At 38.2% G+C, this 27,598-nt stretch overlaps 1 protein-coding gene across 1 annotated transcript in view; it reads left to right on the top strand.

The window, feature by feature from the left end:
- Positions 1-27,598, top strand: part of LOC122797828 (extracellular calcium-sensing receptor-like) — a 167,009-nt gene that overhangs the window by 111,646 nt on the left and 27,765 nt on the right. Inside the window, exon 6 of the mRNA XM_044066351.1 lies at positions 5,006-5,233. Coding sequence (XP_043922286.1) covers positions 5,006-5,233 — 228 coding nt within the window. The remainder of the gene's footprint in view (positions 1-5,005; positions 5,234-27,598) is intronic.

Raw genomic sequence — 27,598 nt, 5'->3', positions numbered from 1 at the left:
CTGTACAGATGGTATTTGTGTCCAATAAGGTTGCAATGCATAATTAGTTTGATTATTGCACCACTAAACACTTGCAGCTCCTAGACCAGAAAATAAAAGTGGGAAGGAGTTGCTCTTATTGCTTCCAGAGAAATAATTGTAATTTTTTTTGCAATAAATGCATTTTAATAAGCTTAAACATGCCAATAGCAAATCTGAACAGAACTGCAATTTGTATAAATATCTACAGAACATGACAAACCTAAAGATATGTGTGATAACATTAGCAGTGATGACACAGAAACAGTAACATAATTGTGTAAGCTGTCAAATCATATAGAATTTTCAGACTGAAGGGTCTTAAACAGAAAACCTCTTTAACTTCAAGAATGTTGAAATAGATAACATGTACTTATAATTTCATAAGGTAGGACATAAATTATTGGAAGAAAAAAGAAAGCATAAAAATGCAAAGAACAAAGACTCAAAGCATTTCATGAATGGGTGTCCTGAACAAAAAATATTTCAGTTATCTTTAAAAGATTTACTGAAGATGTTGTGCTTGTAGTGGTCTCATAATGTATGTTTGTATACAAACAGTTGCAGTATGAAATCATGTAGACAGTTTTTACAGCTTCTGAAAATGATTGCAGCCATGCTTTAGGTAACCAGGAAGTGCCATATTCTCCTCCATGTAGAAAGCTGTGCTATCTCTTCTTCCCAGGTTGGAACCAGAACACTTTACTATCCAAAGCTGGCAACCAGATAAATATAGAGCCCAGGAAAGAGTATGAAAAACATTTACCAAATAATCTTAATTGTTGAGGAATCATAAATCATATCAAGGCAGGTAGTCTTGGTCTGAGAGTATGCAGAGCAACTATTTTCCCACTTTCTCCTTTGCTTGTAAGTCTGACAGGGAAGATTTGCCAGAGATTTAAAATTTTAGTGTGTAAACACAGGAGTTAGAGCTTTAAGGAAAGGCCATTATTTGATAAAATATTAATATTTAGATTAGTACTCTGCCTTTGTTTCTGACTTTCCAACATTTTTACATGTTTGGATGTAATAATTTTATTCAGAGTACCAAAAAAAAGGATTTTAGGTTTATACTTTTTCTTTCTGAATCCAACTAAAGAGTTGAAGAGGGTCTACAGTTAAAAAACTGATATAAGTTACAGACAGTGCTAGAACTACAAAGAACCATGGGAAAGAATTAGGAAATCCTCAAAGATGATAAATCCCTTATCAATCCAGTTGTCGTGATGTATCAGCTATAAGTTTCCCAGGCAGGCAATGCATTCATAGCATATACATACTATATATTATATGTCTGGTGTGTACTGTTTCCAGGATATGAAAAGAGGTTTGTGAAAATTTAAAAGAAAATTATCTTTCTAGATTTTTCTGCACTATGATATATTGTGGTATAGTTAAAACAATGAGTAACAAGGTCACACAGACAAACCAATCAGTAAAAACTACAAGAAAACCTAGCCAAACTTGATTTTCCACTGTGTGATTCCTTAAAACCTCTTGTATTAGAGGTAACAAGGGCTATATGCAAATGACCCCTTAAGGACATCAGGTGTTTCAGCTATATGGCAGTTCTGAATGCCCATGACTTTTTTTCCTTTGTAATGGGTCATTTGCATATATCCCATGTTACCTCTAATACAAGAGGTTTTAAGGAATCTCACAGTGGAAAACCTAGCTTGGCTAAGTTCCTGTAATTTTTACTGATTGGTTTGTCTATGTGACCTTGTTACTCATTGTTTTAATTTGTTAGGTGGGATGTTTTGCAGACACCCTAATAGTTATGGACATCAGCTGGGTACGACAATACTGTGTTTCCAAAGGTGAGACAAACAGTCCAATTCTGCTGTACTGATGATGCATGTCTACAGCTAGTGGGGTTTGGCTTTATTGGCCTGAATTTGTCCATAACAGAACTAAAAAAGGAGAAAAGTCATGGGCATTCATAACTGACATATAGCTGAAACATCTGATGTTTTTAAGGGGACACTTGCATGTGACTTCTAATACAAGAAGTTTTAAGGAATAACACAGTGGAAAATCTAGCTTACTGTTCTCAAAATATTTACAAATGTTTGCCTTATGATGTTAAACTCGATTTTTCGGAAAATGTTTAGACTACTAGACTTTCATATCTAACCGAAGTAAGTATCCTGTGTCATTATATATGTTAGACTTTTATTATATTATCATAGTATTATAGATGTTACAGTCATGGTTCAATATTCTTCTAATTTCTTAATGTACTCTAACAAACTGAAATACATAATGATATCTAGATCTGATAGCTCTTTAAAATAATGTAAAAAATTCAAGAAGTGAAACAAATGTATCAGGATAAATGCCTACTGCTTTTCTAAAAGCATCTATATTTCTTTAAGTGATCTTCTGTTGTAATGCCCAATAAATAGAAGTAGTGATTTTATTCATGCTTTGTGGACCAGATTTGTCCCACCAGGCTGGCAGCCTCTTTTCTGGGGGATCCGAGGTGGTACTTATACTACTAAGAAAATTTAGACAGGCCATCAGGAAACTTCCTCTGCACTTCGGATAGGTGCTGTGGGATCTTTTATGTCCACCTGAGTTGCCACCAACTGAAGCAGCTGGGACCTTGGCCTAACATCTGAAGGATTACAACCCACCATACAGTACTGCAGTGTCAGCAACTGATCTATCTAGTGTCAGAATAAAACCCGCAGTTTTCTGCACTAAACGTGAGTGTGACACCTGTTGCACCATTAACAATGAGATTGATTTCAGATTATGAGTGCTTCAGGAAGACTTGTTGCACTTTTGTAAGTGAACTTGGCCAAACATGGTTCATTAAAGGATGCAAAGCTACCTTTTTCTCTGGTATACCTAGGGATAATAGTATCATGTCTACATGGGGCTTCCAGTCCTAAAATATGTATGGTGAGCAATACCTTCCATCACTCATTTTTGATTTATCACCATCCTTAGTGTAAGCCAGGGAACCTTGTTGGCTAGAATTACTTAGGCCCTTGGGCCGATAGCCTAGTACCTACCTACAAACCTATATGTGAACAAAATTAACATTTACCTCTGGCATTGACAGTCATTCTTTTTGTTTGTTTGCTTTATTAGTGGAATTATTTCCACACATGATGTGCAGTTTCCTGTGAGTGTGATCAAATGCAATATACTGTTCTCTCACTTGTCCAGGCCAATATTAAATATTATACAACAATGCAATTAGGCCATCCCTCAAAAACAATTTATAGAAGTACAAAAATCCAGAAAGCATGTAAAATAGTAAAATATACGGTTTACCTTCATGTGTGCGTATTGCACACGGGCGAACAGCAATTGTCCGAAAGGCAGTTTACAAAGTTTGCAAATGCCAAATGGAAAAAGGTTTGAATGTGCAATGAGCAAATGCACAGTGACATTCGCTCATTGCACATTCGATATTTTGGGGCGGATTGCACTACAGTGGGGATCGGAAAATGGTCCCTTCCCCACTGCAGTGTGATCTTGGAGTTAGAATATTAAAGTAGGGGGGGTGTGGGTGGTGCAGGGGGGCTTGCCCCCTGCTTTACACTTCATTAGATTTTTTTTTCAACATTAATGTTCGAAAATCAGTGAATCTGCTTTTCGATTTGCTGATTTTCGAACATTTAAAACTGTCGCTGTTTTCATTTTTGTGGTTATGATTCGCTCATATGAGCAATCGCACCACTGTGATTCGGCTTTGTAAAGGTAAAACAAAATATACACTGCATCATTTTTATACCACCCGTTCATTTGAATAAGGGTTATGGGTCAATCATTTATTTGCAAATCAAAAAGTAAAAAAGTCACACAGACAAACCATTCAGAGAGCATTCCAAGAAAGATTCGGCTATGCTAGTCTGCACTGGGAAATACCTTATATTTCCAGTAGTAGAGGCCCATGGGATGTATGCAAATGACCCATTGAGGACATACAAATATAACATGAATAGTCATCCTCTGACAACTTCCTATCAAATAACTGTTCAGCTAATTTTAAAAATATTTAAAATGTGTTTCGCAACACAACAACACCGTTGGTGACAAACAAGACTGAAAATATTTTGTATTTTCATGTACTGTTTTGTGTGGAATCAAGTCTGGTGAAATTCAAATGTAATAAACAATGAATGTGTGTATCTGACTGTAAATAACTAAAAAATGATATTATATTATTTATTTATTTTTTCAAGTGCATATGTCAGGGAGGGGATTGATCTTTTCTTTGCAGACCAGAATGTGCCATTTTGGTAAGTAGAAGCTAAAAGGAATTTTTTGAAATATTAGGGTGGCCCAGTGACTTTCCTATGGTTGGATGTTAGCTTACTGGTGCAGATTATAGGAACCTTTAAATTAAATAGTAAAGAAGAATATATTTTGATTAATATTATTTAATTATATTTAGCCTGGATAGATTCCTGAATGCAACTCAGAACCTGCTCACCTCTCCTCAGGGGAGGGTGGGGATTCTTACATACCTGGGGGTACACTGCATGGTGTTAACTTCCTGGTAGAGACTGAGAAGCTCATTGATTATGCTTTGGGGGGGTGCAAGGTTGGAATGCTTGGGAGGATCACCCCTTACAGAAGTGAGAGGATGGCTGCTGCCATCATCCCACTGCATGCCCTCTCCTTCTTCTTTGCTGTGTGCATGTGGTTAGGGACATGGAAACAAAGTGGAAAACCTTGAATTGCCCCTGATAGCTGTCTGAATGATGACCTCTCCTGCTCAATCCACACCCTGGTGATGGGGAACAAATGAGATGATTTACTGTGGGAGAGGCTGATGATCACCAGACAGCAGGGGCAATGATTGCCAAAAAATAGTACTTAGATATAGATCTCTGTTAGATTATGAAAGAGTTGTATATGAACTTCCTTTTGGAGAAATGTATTAAGGAAAATAAGGAACTATATAATTATTTATTTTTGCTGCGTATTCAATTTATTGATTCATAAATGCATTCTTTCTTCTCAGCTTTTCCACTACTTAAAAAATGTTCAGTTTTCAAACCCTGTTGGTGATGATATCTCGTTTGATGAAGCTGGGAATATAATCGGTATATATGACATTCTAAATTGGCAATGCAGACCAGATGGTGTCCTGAGTTACCAGAGTGTGGGGGCATTTCATTCTAAAGCACCTTCTGGCAAGACCTTACTTATCAATGATAGCGCCATCATGTGGCATGGAGGTCAAAAACAGGTAAAACATTGTGAGCTTAAAATTTCTTTTAATTGCTTTCACACTTTTCAAAGATTTTATGCAGTTATTCTATTACTTTGAAAAGCTAGAAGTAGAGAATCATAGAATCATACAAAATACAAGGCAGCTGGGCCATGTGGCTGCTTACTCCTTGCCAGTACCCACGCTCAGACCTTAGCTTGCCTTTTCAAGGGCAAATGATGCCTGGGGTGAATTTGTGAATACGCATCCAACTGCCTAACTTCTTTGTAAAGCAAAATAATGTATCTCATTGCTTTATTTGGAGTTATGTTTGCTCCAGAGAAAGGGGTAGACATTATGTGATGAATCTGTCTCTGCAACGTGATTTGTGTATCTGCTGAAGTCAGTTAACATCTCTGCTCCTAGTGTTCACTAGTGTGTTTGATTTGTGGAGATATAAGATGAGTTGGACTGCTGGATCCCTAATGGCATGAAAAACATGGCACAGATCACCCCTATGGAGACTGTAGGACACTAAATACAGGGACAAAGCCTCCAGACTTTCCTGGCAGCTCAGGTGTTTTATCACTGTGATCTTTTATTTTTAAGAATCTCTGGAGTCTGTTCAAATACCTAATATGTCTACTGAATATGTCCCAAAAGGGGCATTGCATTTGATGATGGGCCTGAGCAATACAGAATATAGAGAGGTAGGGATTTCTTTAAATATTGGGGAGAAATCCTTTGGTATCAGCTATACGAGAGAGAGAGAGTGAAGGATTTCCTAACTATTGTTGCAACACGATGATTAAAGCAGAGGGAATTATCTACCCATGTTCTAAGGTCAGGTTTCATTTTGGAAATGTTTTGTTTATGTTTAAAATGATTTGAGGGATTGCTTACCAAATGTAAGAATACTGCACTTTTTAGTGTTTAATTTTAGCCCATTTTCTGAACAACAGCTATTAACATGTATGATTTCAGGCTGTAGCTCCTGCATGTCAGAAGGCCGTGTGAGGATGACACCCAGTTTACAATCACCTGCAACCATGGTTAACCAGAGATCCTGTTTTTTTACAATTGGAGATCAGAGGAATATATGCCAAATAATTAGGCTGTTACCTTTTATCTAGGACACTTTTCAGTTAATCACAGAATATCTAAAAATTCATGTAATACACATTTAATCCAAAATACAGTTAGTCAAATCACATTACATCTAAAACTTCATATACAGCAAATACTTCTCCAAAACTTCTTTTTTTGCAGGGGGAAAAGTCCTTCCCCCCTTCCCCCCTTACTTTAATATACTAACTCCATTATCACACAGCTGTGGAGAAAATACTAATATTGCAGTGCATCATTAGGGGATGCTGCCTTGGATTCACATATCAGTACTAACATAGCAGTGCATCATTATTGGATGCTGCCCTGGATTCACATTTCAGTACTAATATCGCAGTGCATCATTAGGGGATGCTGCCCTGGATTCACATTTCAGTACTAATATCGCAGTGCATCATTAGGGGATGCTGCCCTGCATTCACATATCAGTACTAATATCACAGTGCATCATTAGGGGATGCTGCCTTGCATTCACATTTCAGTACTAATATCGCAGTGCATCATTAGGGGATGCTGCCCTGCATTCACATTTCAGTACTAATATCGCAGTGCATCATTAGGGGATGCTGCCTTGCATTCACATTTCAGTACTAATATCGCAGTGCATCATTAGGGGATGTTGCCTTGCATTCACATTTCAGTACTAATATTGCAGTGCATCATTAGGGGATGCTGCCTTGCATTCACATTTCAGTACTAATATCGCAGTGCATCATTAGGGGATGCTGCCTTGGATTCACATTTCAGTACTAATATTGCATTGCATCATTAGGGGATGCTGCCTTGGATTCAGATTTCAGTACTAATATTGCAGTGCATCATTAAGGGATGCTGCTCTTCTCAGGCTCAGATTCCATTGTTTGGAAGAGACTTTAAACCAAGGTCCCATGTGCAAGGGTAAGTGACAGTTTAGGTGGATGTTAAAAGATCTTTTGGTAGTTATAAACATCAGGGAACTTTTACTGTGAACATTAAAAAAAGACATACAAACAGAATGACATTATATACATTTTACAAAATGAACAATACGTGCACAAGCAGCATTGACATCCAAATTCCATGATATAATCATTTCAATGACACAGCAATATATCTCATGATGTGTATATATATATATATATATATATATATATATATATATATATATATATATATATATATACACACACACACACACACACACACACACACACACACACACACACATATATATATATATATATATATATATACACACACACACACACACACACACACACACACACACACACACACACACACACACACACACACACACACTAAAAGTCTATCAAATAATGTTGTGTGTCATGTTTATACAATCCATAAGACACAGGTTTAACAACCAGATGAGATTGGTTGAAATCCCATAGCTTATATGCCATAACTCCAAAGTTTTCTAACCTTTGACAGTGGAGAAAGGCAAGTTCCAATGTCTTCAGTAATATTCTGTTTTCACAAAAAATGTATCTGAGAGTATACCTTATAAAACATGTCAAAAAGGCAAGCACCAAAAAATACTACAAAAAGGAGAATCGTAACAATGTACTTAGCCATTGTATAAGATTTTTATGAACCTGCTTCTGTAACCCATCTCATCCTTGCCCAACAAAGTGGTATTGAGCAGTCTTTAGATAATATACCCACTAAGTAGCTGGTAAAGAACTTAACTCCATGTCATGTTTTATATTTATATTTTACATTTCTCTGCAAATGTTTTTGTTCCTTTCAGTAGAAGTATAACTTTCTGTTTTAATAATGCATTCAATCATTCCTTAACCACATCTGTGTTCTTCTCATAAACCTAATGTCTGTCCTTGCCCTTGATTTATTTGTATAAAAGCATAGTGATATAAAACATTAGCATCTGCTCCTTGTTAGGATTGGCATTATCTCACTCGGGTTATAGCGCCATCCCTTTAACCTTCATGGTATTTAGATGACAGCTCCAAATGAACTTCTGTACTGGTTTCCTTCTGAAGGCTCCAGAGTATCTTCATGTGACAACTGATGAGATGCTTCCTATTCTACCTGTTTTTCCTTAATTTGAGGACTGACTGTTCTATCATGCTGTGATGTTACCAGAGCTAGATTTTCTACACTAAATCCTTCACTTCACAGGTAATCTATAACTTCAGTTTTTATTTCTTAAACTTTACTACTAATCCTCTTTTCTGCTTTCCCGCTTTGTTTTCTTATTTTTTGTATTGTGAAATTTTCCATACCCATATGCCTTTGCCTGTAGTTATCTTCAAATATTGTTGGTGCTGCTTTTTTTGTATTGATTAGATGTGCTTTCTCCTTTGTGCAGATATTGCACCATATTAAATCTCTTTTTCTTTCCCATGTCCATATTTCTTCTTCAGGTGTCTCCCACTCCACCCGTTTCTCCTTATTTTGCGGACTCATTGTTCCATTATGCTGTGACATGATCTGTGTTAAACGTTTTGCACTAAATCCTTCACTTCGCAGGTATTCCATAACTTCAGCTTCTATTTGTTTAACATCTACTTTACTAAGAAACAGTCACCCTGGAATATCCCCCTTTAAATTTTTATCCCTGGTATAGTGATTTGTCCTTTATCATGGCTTAGCTGAAAAGTGGTTTGCCACTATTTCAGTCAATGTAGGGTGTATCTTATACATTTGTAAGCACTCTCCTCTCCATGAATGTGGGATGCTGTCAGATGCTTTTTTGTAGTCTATCCATGCCATACTTAGATTCTTGCCCTTTTTACAATTCACCATTATGACTTTTAACAACAAATGATCCTTTGTTCCATATGGCTTTTTTTGTTACCCTTTTATTCTACTGCCATAACTGAGTTTTCTTGTAAATGACTATATAAACTCTTGTTGACATCAATTCCAATATATAGGTTATACATTCTGGGAAGGCAAGCTATTGGTCTGCAAGTTATTGGTCTGTAGTTTTCAGGATATCTTGCAGGTTCACTCTAAAGGAAGAATATCATTTTTCCTATTGTTTACCAGGTTGGTGTTTGTTTGGGGTGCCAATATAAATAGTTTTTATCATGGCTAAATCTTCATGTAATGATGTTAAACCTTTTAGCCAGAAGTTAGGAACATTCCTCATAATGAGGTCACTTGAGAGGTATGAATAGCAAGAATTGGTTTTCTATCCATTATTTTTAGCTTTGCATCTATTTATTGAGTAAAAGAAGTTGAGAATTGTGACTGAGATAATATGCCGCAGCTCCTAGATCTTGCGCAACTGCTTTAAAATTCTGAGGGCTATATAAAAACACTGGTACAGTCTATTGTTCTCCATTACTGCCATATGCAGGACTGTTTAAAAAAGGTAAAAAAGCAGGATTGTTTGTTAACCCATGGTATATCATTGAGCTAAGTGGACCTTTTTCAAAATCAGTAAAGGAGCACTGCCTGGACTTGTTCAAAGAAGAACCACAAATGGAAGCTGTGAAAACCAAATTCAGGACTAGTACAATGTATTATTGTATCAGTCATAGTTCTAAATCTCTGCATCAATAACAATAGCAATAGCAATTTCGAGTTACACACTGCATTTAACCAAAAACTGCAGTTATGTTACAGAATTACGTTTCTAGATCCTAATGTGGTTAGAGTAAATTACGATAAACAAATATAAGTAAATAAATAAACAGTCCTCCAGTTCCATATTTTTATCATACTAAAACAATTACATTTTTGTCTTCTTGTGTATCTATAGGTAGCTGAATCCCTTTTTCTCTTCTGAATTTGTTGCCTTAGTCCTCTTAAAGAGACAGCATTCTACACTGCATTTTACTCTTACTATTCTGAAAATAACTGACTGGGCCTATGAATATGTAAGTGTGAGCATAATTGCTGTTCCTGTTACAACTAATGGTTACAACATCATAAGGCAAGACAGACTAAACAATCGAGGTGGTGGTGTAGCTGTTATGTTCAAAGACTCTCATACAGTGGAAAAACTAGACTGTACTACCCCAGCCATCCCCACTGCAGAAATACTAGTCACACACCTGAAACCTAACCCTCATAAAGCCATCATTATTATTGCCATATACCTGCCTCCTGGAAACAACCTTCCCAGTATTGAATCCCTCCTCTCTTGGTCTGCTTCCTCTTTCAGCCAGGAAACAATCATCCTAGGTGACTTTAACCTTGACTGGCTCTCCTGCTTCTCTACCTGTCCCACTAACTTCATTAACCTGTACAATTTCACCCAAACTATTAATAGCCTCACCCATACTGATAATAATTCAAAAAAAACAATCAATACTCGACTGGATACAAACCAACAAGCCCAACCTTGGGCATCAAGCTGGCTGCCTACATATCTCACTAAGCGACCATGCTCCCACATTCCTAGTTAGAAAAATAATTCCGTCCCACATGTACATACCCTTCAAATACACCCGGAGCAAGAAAAACTTCTCCCCAGAGACATTCAATTTACTACTTCAACATTGTGACTGGTCCCCATTAAAAAATCCTACAACTAGACCTTGCAGTTGAATACTTCAATAATAAATTCCTTGAAATACTAAATAATCTCTCCCCACCAGAAAAATTTGTACCAAAGTCAAACAATTATCTAATGATACTAAGGCTCTAATCAAACAAAGGGACAAGTTCTGGCCATGTTACCATACCACCAAAAATAAAAATGATTTCACAATATTTCAACAATGAAGAACTCAAGTTAAGAAAAAAATATCCAGTGACAAAAAACTTACTTTAAATCCACCCAACAAAAATACCTGAACAACCCACAAAGGTCTGGCAAAACATCAACTACCTCCTTAGCCCTGTTAAAACCACCCCCCCCTGCTCCTGCCACTTGTAATACCTCTGAGCCCATAGCATTGCAGTTCAACTCCCACTTTATTAACTCAATCACCACCCTCCTAGACAACAAATACTTCTGCCCACTAAGCGCACTCCCACCACCAAAGACACAAACTCTTTCTCCCTCAAACCCATTCAGACTATGTACATAAAAAACTCCTAAGTAAACTAAACCTCTGCTGTCTTGCTGCTGACCAGCTACCCAATGAATTCCTGAAAATAGCTGCTCCATCCATAGCCTACCCCATATCCACCCCAATCAATCAGTCTATCTCTGAACCCTATGTCCCTCTCCTCTGGAAGATTTCTTACATCATTCCCCTTTATAAGGGCAACTCCTCTAGAGAAATCTCAAATTATCAACCAATTGCCATCTTCTCTCCCATAGCTAAAATACTAGAGAAATGTATCCACCAACAGCTTCTAAATCACCTTGTGAAGGCTGCCAGCCTAGCCAGATAGAATTGTGCCGATAATGCTATCATTTGTAACTATGAATGTTGAACTACAGACATGTTTTCTTAATTGAAAGAAAATACTGTAAAATATTGAACTACAAGCTTGTTTTCTTAAATGAAAGGATATGCTGTGAAATGTTGAACTTAAAACATTGAACTTAAAGAAATGTAGCAACGTTTTCCTCTGCTGTAAAGAAAGCTAAGTCAAGCATTTCTTGTCTGTCCTTTGAAGTTAAAATTATTTCATGTCTTTCCCTTTGAAGTTAAAATTTGGAGCCTATGAGTCTGGAGTGAAGCATCCTGCTTATTGTTTTAACTTAAGGAATAACTACTAGAGTTTACATGTAGAATGTCTTTTATGGCTGTAGTTTCCTGCAGGTGCAACTATAACAAGAATGTAGTATCTGTCAGCCTGGGAACCCCAGGAAAGTGTAAAAAATGATGTAATGGGAATCAGGACTGAAGACAGCAATTTAAACACAGATAACCAGAAGGCATTAAGCATTTTTGTCTTGACCATCCAACTCATCATCACTCTGCCTGTTTTCTTATGTAAGTTATCTTAGACTTGTAACATAAAAACAAAGGAAGCATCAGGCCACGGCTATATATAAGTTAAAACAATTTAATCCACAACAAACAACAAAAGGTGAGCGCTTTCGTAGGCCAAGCCACTTCATCAGACAATGAAATTAAACAAAAAATTCCTTTATATGCCATCCCATACTCATTGATTAAAACCTCACCTTCATTTAAAGTCACATGTCATTTTATATAAAATATGGCTGTAGTTTCCTGCAGGTGCAAGGAATGTAGTATCTGTTAGCCTGGGAACACCAGGAAAGTGAAAAAAATGATGTAATGGGAATCAGGACTGAAGATAGCAATTTAAACAGAGAGAATCAGAAGGCATTAAGCATTTTTGTCTTGACCATCCAACTCATCAGCACTCTGCCTATTTTCTTATGTAAGTTATCTTAGACTTGTGTTTTCTTTTAGAAATAGCTAGAAACTAGAAAGATTAGACTAAGTGTTTTTCTTTGATGTCAGAATTGTACTACTGAATTATTTTAACTCTTGACTTGCACTGTGTAGTAAGAAGTATTGTCTTATGTTTTTATTATTTATTGTTAAATATTTTAAAACTTTTCAACTGTGGCTGTTTTTTGTAGAGATAATTTAAGCTCTTAAGAGTACTTGCATGCCTTTGGTAAAATTGTACAAGGCCACTCTAATAGCTTTAGACGTGGGCTATACTATCAATTGGATAACAATATTGCACAGTAATAATTGGACACCCTTTTAAGGGCCTTTGAGTAGCTGATAAATATTAGTGGGTGGTGGCAAGTGGTACTACTGTATAGTCTGGGTAAAAGGAGCACAACTGGAGAACCTGTGCCAGCCTTACCCAGGATTGTCTGTGTGGTTGTATAGACTCTTCTCAAAGTGTGTGTATGTGTCAGTTACTTGGGCAGGGACATGAAGCACTGGTTGGACAGAGAGGGTGCTGGAGGGTTTAGCTTGCCCACTAGGCTGAGATCTGGACTCTGTAGGTGTGCCAGTGGGTTGTCTTATTGGGGATCTGGAGAGCAAGGGAGTGACTAGCCCTGGACTGACTGTGATCTCTGTGTACTCTTAAGGGAAATTGCACTTTACTGTGTGCATTTGTTATCCTTTCCTCATATATGAGACTCCTTCTCTGGTGTTAGTGATGTGAATTGAGGCTCCTTGATTGCTGGGCCAGGGCACGGGCATCACACACCTCACCACCAACAACATGCTATCTCCTCAAAGCACGGCTTCAGGCCCAAGCACAGTACTAACACTGCTCTAATATCCTTCACCAATAATATTCAACACCTTAAAAATAAAGGACACTGGGTCTCTGCAATTTTTCTAGATATGTCAAAAGCCTTTGACACCGTGTATCACCAGTTGCTACTCAACAAACTTGCAAACTACAATCTCAGCTCCTCATCCCTAACCTGGTTCCTCAGCTACCTTTCAAACCATAAGCAGGCTACTAAATGGGAAAACAATCTCTCTCCTCTACTGCCTGTACACACTGGAGTACTCCAAGGATCCATACTTGGGCCCCTCCTTTTTATCATATTCACCAATAACCTAAATTCCACCACCCAACATGCAACTATCATTCAATACGCAGATGACTCCTCACTTATCTGTTCAACCCCTTCTCCCCAAGAACTTCCACAAAAAATGCAAACATCCTTCCTGGACATAGAAACGTTCCTCTCCATACATCAACTCATCCTAAACCCAAATAAGACTAATTTAATGATTTTCACTAACGAATCATCCAAGGTAAGCCTTCTACCCCTCTGTATGTATTCTTCCAAAGGAACAAAAATTGACCCAACTAATTAGGCCAAACTCCTAGGAGTTACAGTCATTAACAGACTAAAATTTAATACACACATCTCCTTAACAATCACAAAGTCCATCCCAAACTAGGTACCATCTGCAGAGCCAAACCTTACCTCACTCACCAAGCCAGATTAGCCACTCCTAGAGCCCACTCACTATCTACCCATCTCTATTGTTCACATATTTTCACCAGCCTATGCAAAACTGACCTTAATAACCTAGAATACTGCTATAACAAAATAGCTACGTTTGCAGCCAATCACCCCACAAATCACATCATTGCTGTTCTCTCCAGCACCTTAACTGGCTAGAACTACCCAATCTGTTAACTCTAAACCAACTTAACTTTGCCCACAAAATCTTCCACAACCCCAATAATTGCCCTGCCCTCTCTAACCTGGTACAACCCAACGTTACCTGCAGGTCCCTTAGAACATCTGACAAATTACTGCTAAAAATTACCCAGCCACACAACTATCATGGTGATTCCCTCTATTCCAGGAGAATAGCCAAGGTCTGGAATGCTCTACCTCAGCACATCCAAAAGAATACAAACACCTCTTCTTTCAAAAAAAGCCTAAAAGAATATCTCACCAGCAAATGGCTCTACCCTTGTACTTCACCTGGGTAACAGGTCCCCAGGGATCCATACTCGGTCCAACGCTGTTTAACATTTTTATTAACAATTTCTACAAAGCCATACCCAATACCAAAATTGTACAATATGCAGATGATTCCACATTAATCTGCAGTGCCACCAACCTCCTGGAGCTTCGGACACTGACCCAAGCTGCTTTCTCCACCACTAAAAACGGGATGCTTCAGAATCACCTCTCACTAAATGCCAATAAACCCCAAATACTATTATTCTCTCCCTCAAAAGCTTCCCCTCTTGATAAAAACTCATTCCAAATCATGAACCAATACAACTCCACTATAGAGGTTGTTCCCTTTGCCAAACTACTTGGGATCACTATTGATGAACACCTGAAATTCAACACTCACATCCAGCAACACGTTAAGAAAACCCATATAAAACTTGGTATGCTATACAGGAACATCCAGTTTCTCTCTCCTTCCACCAGACAAACGCTTGCCACTACCTATCTACTCCCGTCACTAATGTATGGTGCTCCTCTATTAACTAACTTATTTGCCACACTCATTTCAAAATTGGAAGTCTGTTATAATAAGATTTCTAAATTTGTCACAAAAGCCAAATACTCCTCTCATTATTGTATTGCCCTTAATTTGTTACATTGGCTTGAACTATCCAATCATCTAGACTATCTTCAGATTACCACATCCCACAAACTAATCTTTCAACCCTCTAAGTGCCCTGCTCTTTGCAACATCCTTCTCCTCTACATCCCTCAGAGAACTCTCAGATTTACTCACCAAAACCTAATCACTGTCCGAAAACCCAGTCGACCTGCTGGTCAACTCCTGCTATCCTTTTCCTTAGCAAAAACATGGAATTCTCTTCCTTCCTCTCTAGGGACCTGTGCAAACTTTGAAAACTTTAAATCTCAGTTACATTCCTACCTTTACTGTAACAGGAAATGCAACTGCATTCTCCCTTCTTAGTCCTATAATTTTCTCTCCATCTCTAAACCACTCTCCAGCTATGATTACTAGCCTGCCTAGCTATGATCTATAGGCTACCACACATATGTACATATTGTAAATATCAATTTTGTACCATGTACCTAAGAATTTACACCTGCTCTCTAACATGAAATGTAACTGTAAAGTGTTCATTAATAATATTGTGTCTGTATCTAAAGGTAACATGTACCTAAGAAATTACACCTGGTCTCTAGCATGAAACATAATTATAAATTGTTCTTCTTTTCTATATTGTATTTGTATCTAAACTTTGTAACATGGAGCTTTTCTCCCCGGTCCTCCACTGAAAACGGGCTCCCTGAGCCCAGTGGACATCCCCGGTCATCAAACTGGAAATAAATAAATAAAAAAAATAAAAAAATAAATAACGCCCTCCTAATGTCTTCTCTAGTCTGTACTATCATTCACCTCAAACAGCTACAGCTGTTTGCCAGTGGAATTCTGATAAACTCATTTGTACTGCTATAATTTGCTATAATATGTACCTATAACTATGTGTTTGTATGAATATTGTATTAATGTACTGTTACGTTTAACTACTGTACTGTTGTATTATGCTATATTAACTGAGGTGTTTTTAGTAATTTTTTGCTTATAATCTTGCTTATAATTTGTTAATTTGTCTGGAGCTTTTCTCCCTGGGTCTCTGCTGAAAATGGGCTACTGGCCCAGTTGGACACCACCCGGTTAACAAATGTACCTAAAATAAATAAATAATTATTTTGTCATCTGGCAGGCCGTGGGGCAGTATTGCCTAGCCCTGCTGTAAAGCAGAGCTGCATAGTAGGTACTACTACTAGTCTGATGTTATGATAACTGCTTGTGCCTAGCCCTGCTGTGAAGCAGAGCTACATAGTAGGTACTACTACTAGTCTGATGTTATGATAACTGCTTGTGCCTAGCCCTGCTGTGAAGCAGAGCTACATAGTAGGTACTACTACTAGTCTGATGTTATGATAACTGCTTGTGCCTAGCCCTGCTGTAAAGCAGAGCTACATAGTAGGTACTACTACTAGTCTGATGTTATGATAACTGCTTGTGCCTAGCCCTGCTGTGAAGCAGAGCTGCATAGTAGGTTCTACTACTAGTCTGATGTTATGATAACTGCTTGTGCCTAGCCCTGCTGTAAAGCAGAGCTACATAGTAGGTACTACTACTAGTCTGATGTTATGATAACTGCTTGTGCCTAGCCCTGCTGTGAAGCAGAGCTACATAGTAGGTACTACTACTAGTCTGATGTTATGATAACTGCTTGTGCCTAGCCCTGCTGTGAAGCAGAGCTACATAGTAGGTACTACTACTAGTCTGATGTTATGATAACTGCTTGTGCCTAGCCCTGCTGTAAAGCAGAGCTACATAGTAGGTACTACTACTAGTCTGATGTTATGATAACTGCTTGTGCCTAGCCCTGCTGTGAAGCAGAGCTGCATAGTAGGTACTACTACTAGTCTGATGTTATGATAACTGCTTGTGCCTAGCCCTGCTGTGAAGCAGAGTTACATAGTAGGTACTACTACTAGTCTGATGTTATGATAACTGCTTGTAGCTCTGAGATCTTTAACACATTTGCTTAGCTGTACTTCTTTCTTAGTAACATGTCTTTCATCTAAACTCTCTTGTTTATTATGTATAGCTGTATTCCCACTGCACTTCTAAAAAAATAGCTTGCCCCTGAAAAATTCTCCTCAGCATTATTCTCTGTAAACCAGAAAATTGCCTAGTCCTTAACAACTTAATATAACACAACACAATTTCCCCAATAGAATTTTACACTGTAGATAAAAATCACTCATCACTATACCAAATTATCTAATACTGCAGGTGACTCTATATTCAAGGCGTGTAGCCATACTTTGGAATTATATCCGAATACCACGGAAATACATTCAGAATGTAAACTTGTTTAAAACACAACTAAAATGTTGCCTATAAAATCAATGGATCTGCTTTAGTATAGCTTCAGGATAAATGCCATTGTAGTCTTCAGCTTCCCATATTGTTAAAACAATTTCTTTTTACCCAGAATTCTAAGGCCCACAACCAGACTTCACCAATACCTGAATAGTTTTACTAGCATTTCCCAGAGTTATATATAGTTTTGTGATACTACCCAATAACCCAGCTGTATACTTCTAGTATAAACCTTATGATAACCATATATAATTGTTTCAGAACCTACTTAATACCCCACTTTTTAACTAGAGTATTAACATTTTCTGCCCTACTAAGTTTATTCCCTTACTTTCATATCTTTGAATTTCCAATCACTGCATACCCTTCTTCTTAACTACCATAGTAAAATTTTCTGCCCTGTCAAGTTCCTTTCCTCACCTCCATTTCTTTGGATTTCTAATCAGTATTCAGAAGATATAGCATCCGTTTGACAAAGTGATTAATGTGCCTCTTCATTTGCTCAATGTTCAACATCTACTAAATGCATAATTATCTTTTATACTGTAATAGATTCCTTTATTTCACATTAATGCAATTCACAAATGTATGGGTGATTGTTAATGCAAATTACTTAATGTCTGTTTACTTAATGTCTTTTTAAAAAAGTTTGTAATATGTTGAAGTCTTTCTCCCCAGGACTCCACAGAAAAGAGGATCTTGACTAAACCCAGTCAGACACTATATAACCTAAGACTGGTGACCTTTTATATGTATTTAATCTCATCTCAACTGGCTTTCTATAGAGATGGGTCAGTGAAGTACCATACATTATGCTTATGCATGTAATATAGCAATGATGTTTTTGTAACCCTGTCTTCCAGTACTGAATGCCTGGATAATGCTTAACCATTAGGAGATAAAAATAAAACACTTGTTACTTCTGACTGTATTTCTCATTATCTGATGGATGGGCAGACAGGCAGGTAGAAAGAAAGAAACACAAATGCATACACACATACATACATGCATGTACACACACACACACACACACACACACACACACACACACACACACACACACACACACACACACACACACACACTCACTGACATACTCACATATGCATGCACACACACGCGCGCACACAAACACACACACGTGCACACACACACACACATACACACACACACGTACACACACGCGCACACACACAAATACACACACACGCGCGCACACAGACACACACACACCCACACACACACACACACACACACACACACACACACACACACACACACACACACACACACACACACACACACACACACACACACACACACACACACACACACACACACACACACACACACACACACACACACAGACACACACACACATACACGCACACATACGCATACACATGCACACACATACACACGTGCATGTGCCAATGTATGCACACAAGCTCACATGCACTTGATGTGCCTAAAAAAAGTTTATTCTTAGTTCAGTGCTTATTAAATGTTAAGCATTTCTCAGTCATGATATTAATGTAAAATCTTGTTAAAACAGTTCTTATCTCACATGTGTAAAAATAGTGATACAATGTGGTGTTGAACTAGTTAATGCTGATGCTTCATGGAACTGAGGTTTGGGGTTCCTTACCAGCTTTCTTCTGGCCTCTGAGTGGAATTTGCCTCTGTTATTTATGTTCATGGGGGTTTTCTCTGAATACTTCTGTTTTCTGCTCACTTGCAGAGATGAGAAGATTAGGATGCTTATCCGGCCAAAAATATAAGCAAATGAATAAATAAATAAACTCAGAATTCCCACAGGTCATGTTGAACCCAAAACAACTAATCCCAATATATCCTACATATCTTCTGTCTAGATATATGATAAACTACACAGGTTTTCTATGCTTGCCTGAAATTAATTGATTATGTTGCTCACTTGCAACCTTCTGTACTATTGCCATATCCTACTTCTCAATGGATGAGCCAGCCTCATGGCACCCACTCACTGTCTAAGTTCCTCAGTGATATGCCATGCTTTGAACCACAGACATCGACAATGCCTTTTTATTTGTTGTTCCTACTATCAGTGGCCTTTTTTTAAGCATGCCTGTTGCATTAGACTACTGTCCACCCAAACAGAAAATAACTACATTTCCCACTGGTTGATAGATAGGTACTAGGCTAACTGCCCTTTTGGGTCATCTAAGTTTAGCCAACTTCCCTTTCAAATGTGAGAATCAAACCCTGTAGCTTGTGTCTGTGAGGTGAACACCTTAATCATTATACTACCCACAACCCACAACACTTCATATATGTCCCAGACAGTAATCCCTTAACTCTGTCCTTTTATCAGTTCACTTACTTACTGTTGCACATTAATACCATACATTGATGCTAGTGGTTCTGTTCTGTGCCTTGTGTGATGTATTTCACCATCTAAGCCATTTTACAGCTACTACTTTCTCAATAGCTGAATGAATGTACACTTAGCTGTGTCTCATCTACCAGGTTAAATGACTCTTAACTGAAAGTACAAGCAATGTTTGCTTGCTTACTGTTCATAGGTTCATAGGTATATACTAGGCTAACAACCACTGGGGTTCTTATAACCCTAGTCAAGCAACCCAAATGTATCCCTTAAGTTTACATGCAGGCCTTTGTAAGTCTAGCAAAGCACCACAAATGCATCTCTGAGGCACATACCTGAACCCCCAGCATGTCCTATTTAAGTTGCAAGCAAACTTTAAATACCTAGATCAAGTAATTCTGATGATATTTGTTTTGCGGATTTGAAAAAAAAATCTTCAGAGTGAGATTCAAGGATGCCTTGTATGCCAGGCATAGATCACCTCTCAACAGTCTGTAGGAAACAGAGTATAGAGATAGGGCATTGAGGTGATCTGCATAGGACATGCTGTTTATGCACAGCATTCTTTTTGTGGGGAACAAATGTTGCATGTGCCTGGTCAGGTACATACCAGTGGGGGCTTTGTACTCAGTAATGGGCCTGATGAGAGTTGAATACAGTAGAATGATGAAGTCCTTGTACCTCAACACAATGCCCTTGCTTATAACAGGAGCAACATGGAATGATTTCCTTACTGCCTTCAACACATGTTGGTTGAAGGCCAAGTTACTATCTACATGTGTATCCAAATCCCTGACTGCTGGTTCTACTTTTAGGGGTGTGTTATCAATGAGGTAATTTCCTAGGGAGACTGATTTCCCAAAGGATACAATTATGGATTTCTTGAAATTGAGTTTTAAGACATGCCTGTGTTAATCCTTCCTGTAGGATGTTAGTGTCTTTGGGGATTCTGTGTTTGCTCTTAGTTTGCAATCATCTGCAGACTTGATCAGACAGAGATCCTTGCCATTGGCTTTGACTTCTGAGAAGTAGAAGCCAAATAGGAGCAGAGCCCACACAGAGCTCTGAGGGACTTTTCTAGTGATTAGCCTCTTTGTGGAGATGGTATTCCTTGTCCTAATTTCCTGAGTCCTATTTAAGAGCCACCTGGCTATCCAGTGTGTAACATAGGGGCTTATTCCTTTATAAGTGAGTTTGTTTACAATGCCTGAACTGGATATTGTAGCATATGCCTTAGTCAGGTCATGGTAGGCAGTAGGCACCATTTTGTCCTCCTCCATTTTCTTGGCGACCTTCCCAAAAAAGACAACCAAGTTAAGTAGGCATGATCTGCCCTTAATGAAACCAAACTGAGCTGTATCCGGTGTCTGAAGGTTTTCTATGTCATTCTTAATCATTTCCATGATAATTATTTCTATGGCTTTGCATATGAGACCAGTCAGACTTATGGGTGTGTAGTTTCCAGGATCTGTTGATGGCCCACCCTGTTGTGGAGAGGGATGGCCATTGTAGTTCTCCATTCACTCAGCACAAAGCTTGTCTGGTTAAACAGTGTCTCCAGTGGTCCTGATAGGTCATGTTTCAGGCTATTTAGGGGGCATCCTTGGATATTATTGGGGCTCATTGATGTGGTATTTTTGGCCATAGAGAGAGCATCCATTAGCCTGATGGGTCTGATATGTAAGGCTATGGAGCGCATCATCATGGACCTTATAAATAAGGACATAGGGAATCTCTAAACTCTGGACCCCATGCAGTTTGGGTTTGTGAAAGGTAGATCATGCCTGCTCAACGTGATAGACTTTTTTGAATGTCACCAGAGCTGTGGATGAGGGCAAGGTAGTTCACACAGCCTACCTAGATCTTGCCAGGGCCTTCGACACCATGCCTCACTCAGGAATCATATATAGATCAATAGACTCACTAAACTAGGCATAAACCCCTATGCCATAAGATGGGTTGCCAACTGGCTCACTGATAGAAACCACAATGTGAAAGTAGCGGACTCCAAATCTGACTACTGACCAGTTACAAGTGGTGTCCCACAGGGATCGGTCCTAGGTCCTCTCCTGTTTAGCATCTACTTCTCTGAAGTTCAAGCCAACACAAAGGGACTCTGGCTGAACAAGTTCACAGATGACTGCAAACTGGGAGCCATTACTGATTCTCCAACTGATGTAGACATTCTACAAAAAGGCCTCACTGACACCAATGACTGGTGCCAGAGCCATGGCCTGAAGCTCAATGCCAAAAAGTGCATTGTCATTCCCTTTGGGAAAAATTCACTGCCCTTGAAATACCACATAGGCAGTAGTCCACTAAACACCGCAGGTGTGAAAAGAGACCTGGGGACACAGGTTGATAGCAACCTCTCCTTTGATAAACACATTGCCACTTTAGTCAGAAAGTCATTCTGTGTGGCACATCTCATTACAAAAGGTTTCTCATTCAGGAAGAAAGAGGTCATAATCCCTCTCTACTCGTCCTTCATTAGACCGATTATAAATACAATGCCTCATTTGGTATGTACCTCACTAGACACCTACAACAACTGGAAAGGCCACAAAAATACCTGACAAGAGGCTCTTAGTCCTTAGACACATGCCCTATATGGACAGACTCAAAAAAATCCAGCTATACTTTGTCTCTTATCGCCTACTTAGAGGCGATCTCTGCTTGACCTACAAAGCCATGTCTGACCCAGAGCTGCTAGATATGCTACACCTAAAGAAATCCCATTCCCTCTGTGCCACATGCTCCAGAGACCTAAACCTCATTACCACAATAAACAGAACATGCTGGAGGGACAAGTTCCTAACCCAGAGACTTCCCATACTCTGGAACAAACTTCCCATTCACGTCAAGCAGAGCATTTCACTGACACTCTTTAAGAGAAATCTTGACGAGTGGATGGGCAATAGGAAGTTCACGCTGGGGATCACTTCAGTGGCCTTGCTTGACAGGGGCACTGGGAACTAACTTTGGGTGGAATGATGCCAGGGAATCTTCTTGGGCTAGGCTTATATAGGCTCCAGGGACATGAGCCTAGTGCACACCTATGAATCTAAGACCTGCTCCCAAGTGATAGTTGGGGGATTATTTTTGATAGTATTTTCTGTTAATCAGTTCCTCCTATCATCAGGTATGAAAAAGGCAGTACACGATCAGAATTTCTAGCATTTAATTCAAAAATGTATCAAATCAATGTAACAATACATAACTTTATAATTAATAATATGTAGTCTACACATTACCAGCGGCATAAAACTTGGCTTGCTTTTTTCATGTGGGTTTTCATTTAATTTGTCAGTATTTTGCAATTTGAACATATATATGGTTGTTTGATTAGATGTCATAACCCCCCACAGACATATGTATTGTAACTTAGCAGTGAGCCTGGGAGACATTTTGACTTAACCAGAAGGTGTATCATGGAGGGGAAAAGCAGAGCTGCAGTCAGTTTACCAGAGAGATAGAAAGAGAAAGAGAATGAGGAAAAGAAAGCGGCAGCTCTCCACGACAACTAATATGACAACTGCCATTAGGTAAGAAATCAGCACTCAGGATGCCCAAAGCAGTTCTGAAAACCAGTTTATTGAGGTCACAAACAAATCCATGTGGATTTGTTTGTGACCTCAATAAGCTGGTTTTCGGAGCTGCTTTGGGCATCCTGAGTGCTGATTTCTTATTTGGTTTTGAGTTCCTTTTTCAGCACTTGCTTCTGACTTTATTCGAACTGCCATTAGGTGTATCACATGACCACTACCTTAGGAGTGAGTCAGATTCCTGAATTCTGGATCTAGAGAGAATTCTGAAGACAAGTCTTTAGAGAGCTATGTGTGGAGGAAGAGGGCAGACTTGAAGGTACTTCTGAAGCCTGGAAAAGAGTTAAGAACTATCGTCCAGTATAGTGGGCAAGTACAAGATTTATACTTGCCTGTATGGTAAACATTTGTGGAAAGAAAAGCTTTTATTTGTGAGTACTTCATTTTCTGGCCAGCTCTGTGGAAAGAAATCTGTGTGTACACACAAGATTCTTTGTGCTCATTTGTCTCTTCTCAACACTTGCAAGAAAGTACTGCATTTGTTTCCACCCTGTTAAGAAACTTTTACTTAAAACTGAAAAGCTGATGCTAAAGACTGTTTTTTGTTATTGCAAGTGTCTTAACATCAGCACAAAATAATCCAAAATGAACATTGACATGTCATTGTGCATAAACTTGGAATATGCAACTTTAAAACAGCGTGTTTTGCATGCTGGGGATCGGGTCTATGGCCACTCATCAAAGTTTTTTTTCCTCAAAACTCCGATGAGTGAACACTAGCCCATGAATGTTCATTAAACGAACAGTGACTTCAGTGAAAGTGTGAGACAGGGAAAGTAACCAGTTGATCAACATTTCCCCATCTCACATACCAAACAATTTCAAACTCACCCAGGTGTGGCCTTTACCCCCCACCCCCCTAATTATATAAACCAACTCTGAGTGGGGAAAAGGGCAAGTGCATGAGATGGGGAAATGTTGACTAACTGGTTACTTTCCCTGAACTCAACATTCGATTAGTGAATGTTCATGGGCTAGTGTTTGCTCATTGGAGTTTTGAGGAAAAAAAACTCCGATGAGCAAACATGGACCCTTGGGGATCTGCCTCCTCCATACCTCCTACTACTTACATATTCTCACTCTGAGATTGCATAGTCTCCAAGGGAAAGGGACATTCCCAATCCCAGGGATAATGCAGTCTCACACAACTGTTGACCATGTCTTTTGTTGAACAAAGTGTGTTGACAAAACAGAGGTCAACTTTACTTTTTGACTTAATTAATGGCTACTGCATATATATATATATATATATATATATATATATATATATATATATATATATATATATATATATATATTTGTGTGTGTGTGTGTGTGTGTGTATATATATATATATATATATATATATATATATATATATATATATATGTGTGTGTGTGTGTGTGTGTGTGTGTGTGTGTGTGTGTGTATCTATATATATATATATATATATATATATATATATATATATATGTGTGTGTGTGTGTGTGTGTGTGTGTGTGTGAGTATATATATATATATATATATATATATATATATATATATATATTTATATGGCTACTTTTACTTATTAAATTTACACTTGTTTGAATCGCAAACTGCTGACTCCAGTTCAGCAAAACTCCATTCAGTCGAAAGCACAGACTACCTATCTTCTTTCCCCTGGGAAAGGAACCACTTGGCCACCAGGGTGAACTTTGCCCTTTTCCCCAGTGTAGTGCAATCTCGGAGTTGTATATTTAGTGAGTGTGTGTGTGTGTGTGTGTGTGTGTGTGTGTGTGTGTGTGTGTGTGTGTGTGTGTGTGTGTGTGGGGGGGCAAAGCCCCCCTCTTGTGTGGGTTTAATTTGCTTCTGTTGACTTTATTTCCCCGGTGGTCAAGTGGTTCATTTCCCAGAGAAAGAAATTTGGTAGTCTGTGCTTTCGGTTGAATGGAAGTTCGCTGAAGTGGAGTTGGCCGTTTGTGACTTGGAACACGTGTAAATTCGGTGAGTAAAAGCAGACTCATATATATTTAGGTTCATAGGTTAGAACTAGGCTAATTGCCCTTGTGAGTCATTTCAAGCCTAGTCAATTATATATTTTTGCAAGGGGGCAAGCCCCCCTGCACCGCCTACTCCCTCTAATTATATATACCAACTACGAGATCACACTACAGTGGGGAAAAGGGTACATTTCCTTATCCTCACTGTATCACAATCTATATTAACAAGCCCCAACTGCTCTACAATTTACATCCCCATTAGAAGTGTAACAAAGAACTAAAACACACCACACCTGAATTTCTACAGGATCCCGGTATGGCCAACCGTTATTTGCTAATGTGTACTTTGCGAAATGTATGTTTTCATTAAACTTCACTTTCGCTTCTTTGGAGTCATTTTCTTAAGATTTGAAGAGGTGTACTTTTGGTGAACGAAAGTAGACCCATATATATAATATGCATATATAAATATATGCATATACACACACACACACACACACACACACACACACACACACACACACACACACACACACACACACACATGTGAATGATTCTTAATGGATAATCTTTTAACATAAGAAATCTATGATTAATTTTCCTTTCACATAACTGTTTATGTGTGTATGTTTCTGTTTTGAATAATTACTTGTATATTGTTAACTACAGTTACAGCAAGCCCCTTTCAGGCACATCACAAACAGATGAATCACTGTAATGGGAGATACCACGGGTCAACAAATTGAAACTCACTGAATGTGAACTCAAACTAGGGATGCTTTACAGAGCCAAAACCTTTCTCGCTGACACAACTAAACTTACACTACTTACCTCTTCCCCGCTCTTTTTATAGTGATCCCATCCTTACTAACCTCCAGGCTTCACAGAAGTTAAAACTTGAACAATGGTGTAACAAAGTTGCTAAATTTGCAGCACATACCTATTTCAGAACCCACCACTGTATAGCACTGAAAACCTAAATTGGTTAGAACTGCCACATGAACTAACATATATGCAGCTTCTTACCACCTAAACAAATATCCAGCATCCATCTGCCTGTCCAGTACTAAAACAACATTTTACACAATCATGTTCCCAGTCGATCATTGCGATCCAGTGACCAAAAACTCCTGTCTACAAACCTATCAAATGTACTGGACATTATCTGTACTTGTATAAGGTTGCTAAGGCCTGGAACTCCTTACTTGTATCCATCAAGTCAATATCTTCCCTCCCATCTTTCAAAACCACTCTGAAAGACTTCCTAGCTAAAACCTGATACTTTTCTTGCTCAAAACCAGGGTAAAATATATCCCTAAATGTGAACAAGTACCTTTTCATTCCTTATACCTCTTTACTCTTCCTTTCTTATTTACTTCCTCACTGCTATCTAAATTCTCTTCCCTGACTTTCTCTCTAAATATACAATAAGCCTGTTTTTCCCTCACTTCATACTGCAATAACTGTTTGTGTTACAACCTACCTGTAATTTCTCTACTATTAAATTATTGTCATACACCTTTTATTGATTAACCAATGTTTTTATACTGTCTAATTTGTTATAATTATTTAATCTGCAGATGTTTTTGTTTTATTTTTGAAGATATATACATGCCCACCTATATGTAATCCAATTATTCCTTAGTACAGTTTAAAAAAATCACTAAAATCTCACCTAGCCAATACTTGTCTCTGTTATTGTACCAGTCCTGGCTAGTTTTCACCCTCAGTACCCTTGTCTGAATGAACATGTATTATAAGAAGTCTTTATTTGATTTTCTGGCACATGATGTTTCAGAATAGCTTCTTAATTATATGTATTTTGTTGATTTATCTGTATTTGTATATTTTATGTTCTCTAATATTTGATGTATTGGTATACACTCTATATGTCCCTTAATAAAATTGTATTACTGGTGATTTATTTGTGTTATATATAGACTTTGCTCTGTGGGGCTTTCCTCCTCAGGCTTCCGTTGAAAAAGGACTTGTGTCCAGTCGGACATTCCTGGTTACCAGATATAAAATACAAATAAAATAATAAAATAAATAAATAAATAAATAAATAAATAAATAAATAAGATTGTATAATTATTGCTCTTAAA

The sequence above is a fragment of the Protopterus annectens genome, chromosome 3.part1, assembly GCF_019279795.1.
Source record: "Protopterus annectens isolate FY-2018-M chromosome 3.part1, PAN1.0, whole genome shotgun sequence".
Classification (NCBI taxonomy): domain Eukaryota; kingdom Metazoa; phylum Chordata; order Ceratodontiformes; family Protopteridae; genus Protopterus; species Protopterus annectens.
This window is presented reverse-complemented; position numbering and strand designations above follow the sequence as displayed.